General features: G+C 43.9%; 1 protein-coding gene across 1 annotated transcript; it reads left to right on the top strand.

Moving 5' to 3' along the window:
* Positions 1–840: 840 nt before the first annotated feature.
* C1H2orf69 (chromosome 1 C2orf69 homolog) lies at positions 841–7,394 on the top strand. The gene is made up of 2 exons (XM_028751559.2): positions 841–1,331; positions 2,369–7,394. Exons 1-2 carry the CDS (start codon positions 960–962, stop codon positions 3,200–3,202), a joined length of 1,206 nt encoding a protein of 401 aa, XP_028607392.2. The 5' UTR covers positions 841–959; the 3' UTR covers positions 3,203–7,394.
* The last annotated feature ends 17 nt before the right edge of the window (positions 7,395–7,411 follow it).

Below are 7,411 nucleotides of genomic sequence, written 5' to 3'. Positions count from 1 at the left end.
CCCCATCCTTAGATAGTGAAGGAGCAGCTTAAAAAGGAGCCCGTTTTTTAAAAAATCAAGAAATCTTGGCCAAAAATTGGAAATTACAAGAAGTACCAACAGTGGAGGAATGGCAGATGAAGATGACCAACAGTGGAACAATGGCAGCTAGCCGACCTGACCGGAAGAGTCCGCAACCAGAAGGAGGAGGAGTACCAAGAGGAATGGAAGAAATTTAATGACTATTTAGCTAAATATGTTAAGATAACTTAAATAGAATTACTTGCGAGTATCAGATTGGCCTAGGACTTAAATAAGTGATGTTGTAGAATACTATGGCAAAAAAAAAAAAAAATGAAAAGAAAGAAAGATGTTAATTGACCAAGTAAATTTTATGTGAAAATAGTTTTGGAAAACTGCTACAATGATTTATATGGAAACTCAGCCAGGGGGACTCGAGGAAGTCACCCAACAATGTTAACAAAAGTGGAATTTTACAGTTAGGATAAATGTTTGTTTGTTTGTTTTTTTGATGTTTTCTTTTTATTTGTTTGTTATAAATTTGGAAAACTAATTAAAAAAATTGGGGGGGGGAATAAATAAATTGTCGTGCTTATTTGCATAAAGTCCTCTGCTTTTTTGGGGGGGGGGGAACCGTTACAGAACTAACTGCGCGCGCAGCCGCTCCCCCCCTCCTCCCCTCTTTGAGCTTCCCTCCTTGCCACCCACACCCAATCAGCGGAGAGGAACCGAAGCTTCCCATCACACGATAGGGCGACTCTTTCGCCGCCCCTCCCCTCCCAGGAAAGCTCCTTTCGCTCACTCTCGGGCGCCTGCGCGTTCGGCGTGGCTCCGCCCCGGAGGCGTGGGCGGTTGGTTGGCTGGCCTGTTTGTTTTCGTCTGCGGGAGCCGTTGGGAGGTCTGTCAGTGCGCGAGCGCGCGTTGAGGGAGGAAGGCGGAGCTCGCGCCGCGGAGCCTCCATGAGCAGGCGCTGCCCACCTGCCTCCTCCGTCCTGAGGGGACTCGTCGGCTCCGCATTCCTCTGCCTCGCGCGGACTATGAGCCTGCGAGGAGCTCCGGCCAGCTGCTTGTCGGGGCCCTCGGGCGGCGGGAGCTCCGGAGGAAGCGCCGGCAGCCGTAGTAGTAGTAGTAGCGGCGGCAGCGGCGGAGCCGCCTCCTCCTCCTCGTCGTCGCCTCGGCTGAACCTGCCGTGGCTGCGGCTCCCTGAGGTGCCGGGCGCCGAGCCCTTCCGAGCCAACGACGTGCTGCTGCTGCTGCCGCCGCCCACCGCCGCCGGCCCTTTGCCGGAGCCGCCTCAGCATCACGTCGTCTATTTTCCCGGCGACGTGCAGGTAAGGCTGAGGGGAGGGAGGAACCCGGCGGCGGTGTAGGAAGAGGGAAGCCCAGCTGCCTTTCAGAGAGCCTGGGAGAAACGGAGCTTGCCTCTTGAGTAGACGTGGCTAGTTAGGGTTTGGAAGGGGGTCTCGAGGGTCATCTAGTCCAACCGCCCCCCCCCACTGCAATGCAGGAATCCTTTTGCCCAGTGTAGGACTCGAACCCGCGACCCTCGGGTTAAGAGCTTCATGCTGTACCGAAAGAGCGTGTGATTTCCTGAGGGATTCCGAAGCTGCAGACTGAGGGGAGACGACCCTCTCCTGCCACCTCTTCCTGTTATGGATACCCAAGCAGAGGTGATTTTCTGGAAGAAGCCATAGCCTCTGTTTAGGCCCTAGATTTTTTCATTGCACTCACCAGAACTTAATATTTCTACCTCATGATGCTGGTTTTTCCAGCATCTGATGGAGCACCTGTGAAGGTTAAATCCTTTCGACCAGGGACTCTCTGGCGTTTTTGCTCCTCGTGTTAAGATGTGCATCTCTCCTTCATAGTTCCGTTTGCGAGTGCAGACTGCTTGTAGACGTATTATGCAAGGGATTGCACACAGAATATTAATAGAAATGCACAGGTGTAAGCGCCAAGGAGATGGTTGATGGTGCCCAGTGTAGAGGGAAAACTGGCACTTGGAACTTTCTTCCTTTGGTGCCCTTCACCATGGGCATAGTTGGGGGGGCAGCAGGCCCCCCTGAATCAAGTAAATAAATAAAAATATTTAACGAAAAGTAGGACGATTTTGACATGCTTTAAAAGCACTGTATACCAGTAATGACAATGCAGAAGTTTGCAAGGATTCTTCATCGTTGAATGAAAATTGAGAGTGCTGGGGTTGCTGGGGCAGGGGGTGGGTAACAGGTTGGGAGGAGGCAGAGAAAATGCCTTGCTTACTTGAGAAACTGTACATGTTTGCTTGCAGGGAAGGTGTTCCAATGTTCAATCACTTTAATATGTAATATCCAAATAGTAAGGCTCTTTATATGTTGTTTTATTTCAGAACTATCATGAAATTATGGTTTGCCATCCAGAAAATTTCCAGTGGGAACAATGGTGCTTAGAAAACGTTGCTTCTCTTCTGGGTCGCCGTTTCCCTCAGAGTTACATTTGGGTTATAAAATGTTCCCGTATGCATTTGCACAAATTCAGCTGCTATGACAATTTTGTGGCAAGCAATATGTTTGGTGCACCTGAACACAGCACTGATTTTGGAGCCTTCAAACATCTTCATGCATTACTAGTTAATGCATTTAAACTTGCTCAAAATGTTCTTCTGTCTCAGAAAAGCCTGTATAATTTCAGCAAGGATGCAAAGGCCATTGCTTGTCAATCACCTACTGTTGCTACTACTAATGGATGCCCCGCAACGGAAAGGGGAAGAGATTGTGAATATTTCAACAACTCTGCTATGAACCTCATTGAGCCTTCTGTGATTGGTGAAGCGTCATTCACTTTAATAGGGTTCAGTAAAGGTTGTGTTGTCTTGAATCAATTACTTCATGAACTAAAGGAAGCTAAAAAGGAAAAGGACACAAATGCCTTCATAAAAAACATAAGAGCAATTTACTGGCTCGATGGTGGCCATTCTGGAGGAAGCAATACTTGGGTGACCTACCCTGATGTGCTGAAAGATTTTTCAGAGACTGGGATTTCAGTTAATGCACATGTAACACCATATCAGGTATTTGATACAATGAGGGCATGGATTGGAAAAGAGCATAAGAGATTCGTGCAAATTCTGGAGGAGCTTGGTGTAAATGTAAATAGCCAGCTTCATTTTGCTGATGAAGCGCCTTCCTTAGATAACCACTTCAGAGTTCATGAAGTATTCTGACACAGTGAATATATCAAAATACTCTTGTTAACTGCAAAAATACATTTTAAACTTTGACTTGACAGTTTGAGAATGTGCTTTCTCCTAAGTCATGGAAAGGCTTAATGCTGTGTGCGCTAATACTTACTTTTTAAGACCTTCAGTGAAGCCAATCTTGTCTTGCTTTTGCAACTGAGGAGCAACAACAAATTCCTGGCTTAAAGAAATTATTTTGTTCTGGTTGAAACAATAAGATCCCTGAGGAAAAGCCACACCAGTTCATCTGACTAATTTTCTGAACATCAATTGGAACTAATGTTTGCTTTACAAGTGTGGATTTTTGTGAGCAGAATATTCAGATCCGGGCTCAATAATTTGCATCCTAAAATGTTTTGGATATCATACATTTATGAGTGTTGAGTATTTTTGAATGATTAGTCGCTTTTATTCTTAAAACTAAAGAATAAAAGCGACTAATCATTCAAAAATACTCAACACTCAATTCTAGAACTAAAGAACTATGAGTTAACGTGGATTATGTTGCTAACATTGGGATTTAGCCCCTTGGCATAGCCATAGCACAAGCAATGCAGTAAGTTGGTAATGTTGGCACGGACTGTGTCAACATTACCAGCTTACTGTATTGCTTGTGCTATGGATATGCCAAGGGGCTAAATATTCATTACAACTAAGTATAAATGACACTTTGCATGGGAAATAAGGTGCATAATGACTATACTGTTGCCTTAGAGGTGCTGTGCAACTTCTAACCATTGCTGAACATCTACTAGTGAATAACCTTTTTTAAGACTTAAGAGTATTAAACATCTATTTTTGTTAAGTGACCAAGAATGTATTATCTTGCTGCTGTTTCAACATTCCCTATTAATACGAAAGCTTGATTTAACTTAATGCATTTTTGAACTTTTATATTGTGAGACTGTTAGGCAATTGTGGCAAATGTGTTTTCCTAAAAATCAAACCACAGGTTCTTACAGGTTGATGTTACAGGTTATGGTACATCTTAGAGCTATCGTTAAAAGTGACTGCAGCATCCATAGACTATCTCTTACGAGTTCCTGTTACCAAATGGCAATCATACAGATTGTGAGGGTTTTTTGTGTAGCTAGGATACCAGTTTGCATTACTGAATGTTAGGAGCAGTTTTGCAGTTAGCACATTCCAATCATACGTTTCGGCAGCACTTTTGATTTACTTATTAGAAGTAAGCAAAGTTTTTGCACTTCCATTTGTGGAGCTCACTTTACAAAATAATTGAAAGCCATTCCTGTAGGGGTGGCTTAACCATCTGTGTTGTGACCAAAATATGCAGATTTTAGCAGTGACAGTTCTAGTATCAATTTGAAAGCTGATGTTGACCAGAATAGTGGAATAAGACTAACTTCCATAGTATGAACATGTTAAGTTGGTTTTCTGTGCCAATAATTTTTTCCCCCAATGTGGCATACAGGAAACTGCTGTTGGCCTTTGAAAGCTGCTTTTACGAATAAGCAATTCCTTTTCCAAACATTAAGTGTTGATATATTTTGAAACGATTCTCTTACCAGTTAAGCAACTGGCAACCACTTTTTCACTCTTCAAATTATTTTCAGTTTTAATTAAGAATGTTCATATCGAGTCACCATTCTTAATTAAAACTGAAAATAATTTGAAGAGTGAAAAAGTCATTACTAGTTGTTCCAGTCAGTACTTAAGTTGTTCTGATTGTTGGACATCTATTTTACAGTGTTTTTAAAAAGGCTGCCATGTCGGAATGAGACCGTTCAGAGTTGTCACACAAACGAACATTGAATAAATGCATCCTTTGATTTCTATAACCAAGATGAAAGATTTCTAGTGTTTAAGGAAGAATATATTAAATCATGTTCTGACCTTGAAACATCATCCCCTTGGGCAAAAAGCAAAGGAGTAGAATCCTGTGCTGCTGCTCCACTTAATGGGATGTCTTTTAATCCAGTGGAGGTGTCGACTAATATAAAAGGTGATATTCTCCTTTTTCCCCTCTTACATCCCACTTCGTCCCTCGATCAGTTCCAGAGAGTTGGGGGATCCTCCAGAACATCATAGAACACAATGTGGGGGATTACAGAGGGAAGAGGGGGGAAATTGCCTCTCCATGTCTTACGCTAGCAGATGCCTCTCCTGTGTCAGAAGCTGTTACATAATCATAGTGGAAGTGTTGGATTTCATTCAGTGACTATAATGCTTGCCTGTTTTACAGTCATTAAGAGTATTGTTACCCATTCATGTGATAGAATGCTGTTTTCTCTAAATTGCTGCTGTTGACAAAAGGAGCTCACTGAATAATTTCTCCAGTGTTCCAAGAGGTTCCCCCCCCCCACCTCCTGCACAGACCGTTGTTTCTCTAATAGTGGTGCTTTCATTAGTGTTCCACGCTTCATCAGAGAAATCCACAGCTCTTGACTAGTTGCTCTCTTTTAAGTACTCCCATTTGACGGCAGTAGGTTGAGCAAATAGCAGCAAAAAAAGAATGCACTAGTTTAAAGCTGCTTGCTATCCGCAAGCCTTGGAAGCCCGGCGGGACTATCCGCAAGGAAGCTATCCGCAAGCCTTGGAAGCCTGGCAAAGCTAGAAAGGCTGTCCCTGAAGCCAGAACAGTGCTCGCTCTTCTAGCTTGGGGTTAGCTGTGCAAAACCTCTGCAGGGTGGCGGGGTGCCTTCACCCCGCTGCCCTGCGGAGGCTACAAGGGCTGTCCAAGGGAACTCGCGCTGCGCTCCAAAGGCTTTGGGTCAGCGAAAGGAACCCGAGGTCCCACTGCGCTCCAAAGGCTTCAGGTATCTTTGAGGCTGGCGGTGGGGGAAAGCAGCCTTTGCACTGCTCCCCGACCTGCTCTTTGGGGCTGGCGCTGGGGAAAAGCAGCGCTTTCACCCGCCAGCCTCAAAAGAGCAGGCTGAAAGGAACCTGAAGCCTCCGGAGCCCAGCAGGAACTCCCGCCACACTCCAGAGGCTTTGGGTTGCCTTCACTGAAGCCTGGAGAGCGAGAGGGTCAGTGCGCACCGACCCCTCTCACTCTCCAGGCTTCCAAGGTAGCCGCCTGAAGCCTCCCAAGCGCAGCGGTAACTCCTGCTGTGCTCCGGAGACTTTGGGTGAATGCACTTTGAACGCACCTTGTTTTAGAGGGGGAGAACAAGAAAAAAACATTGTTTCCCTGTTCTCGCCCTCCTATGGTCCGGTGCGTCCTATGGAGCGAAAAATACGGTACTTTCAGCTTCATAAATTTAGACTGAATGCTTACACCTGCATCTATTTTTAAAACGCAAGTGTTACACCATATTGAATGAGTTTTAATTTAAGATTTTTAAGATTTTGTAGTAGCCCAAAAATGCTTCTGGTAGACCACTTTTGAAACTGAAGAGTAGAGCTAAACCCAAAGGTGTTCTGGTTATAGAATCACTTGCACAAATATGAGCATGGCTATAGAAGCTCCCTATTACGGCACCATATGGATGTTTGTACCTGCATTTTAAGGTCAGTTCCAGCATCTGTTGTCTTCCTTGCACAGTTCACTGGCTCAAACCTTGTGATTTGCAAGCTAAAATTTCATATTTTGAAATAAAAATGCAAAGACATTTCTAGAAAGTGGGAATGGAAGTTAATGAGCAGAAATGTGTTTTGTCATGAGGATAATGATGTTAGGATGTTCTGCTCAAACGGGAATAAGATCTTGGAAGAAATAAAACAGGTTTAATAAAGCACTGAGGGGGTGCTCAGTGGATTATCAGAGTGGTATCTACTGGAGCCAGATATTTGATAAGGCACGACCTGCTAATTTGTAGCCCCCAGCATCAATCCCATAATAACTGCAGTTGTTATTTTGCAATACTTTATATGCTTGACTCAGTTTCATCTTCATGTAGAAAAGCAGCCATTAAACTCTGTTCAATACCCACTCATGGATTCTGCCAAGTGAATTGTGTAGGCTTTGCTTGTATAAACTTTGTATTTCAGTTCGGGGGGGGGGGGTACTTTACTGTTTTTTATTCTTCTTTATATATTTAAAATCACCTGGTCCAGAGAGCCCTGTGTGCAAATAGTTGCTTGAAGCTACCACAAACTTACAGAGCAGTTTTTAGAAGAAATGTTACAGGAAAGAAGCACCACCCACATCTCTTTGTATTGTGTAATCTAAACTATTTAAAACAAGTTTTAAATAAATTCTTTTGGTGACAAATTATGTGTCTATTCATT

The sequence above is a fragment of the Podarcis muralis genome, chromosome 1 (assembly GCF_964188315.1).
Source record: "Podarcis muralis chromosome 1, rPodMur119.hap1.1, whole genome shotgun sequence".
Lineage (NCBI taxonomy): Eukaryota > Metazoa > Chordata > Lepidosauria > Squamata > Lacertidae > Podarcis > Podarcis muralis.
Note: the sequence above shows the minus strand (reverse complement) of the source record. Positions and strands in the feature narration are given on the sequence as shown.

What these genes read in the sequence shown, in the direction of transcription:
- C1H2orf69 (XM_028751559.2), top strand. Translation starts at nt 960, where the DNA reads ATGAGCAGGCGCTGCCCACCTGCCTCCTCCGTCCTGAGGGGACTCGTC. An exon ending in ATTTTCCCGGCGACGTGCAG is followed by an intron (nt 1,332 to 2,368) that starts GTAAGGCTGAGG and finishes GTTTTATTTCAG; the next exon opens with AACTATCATGAAATTATGGT.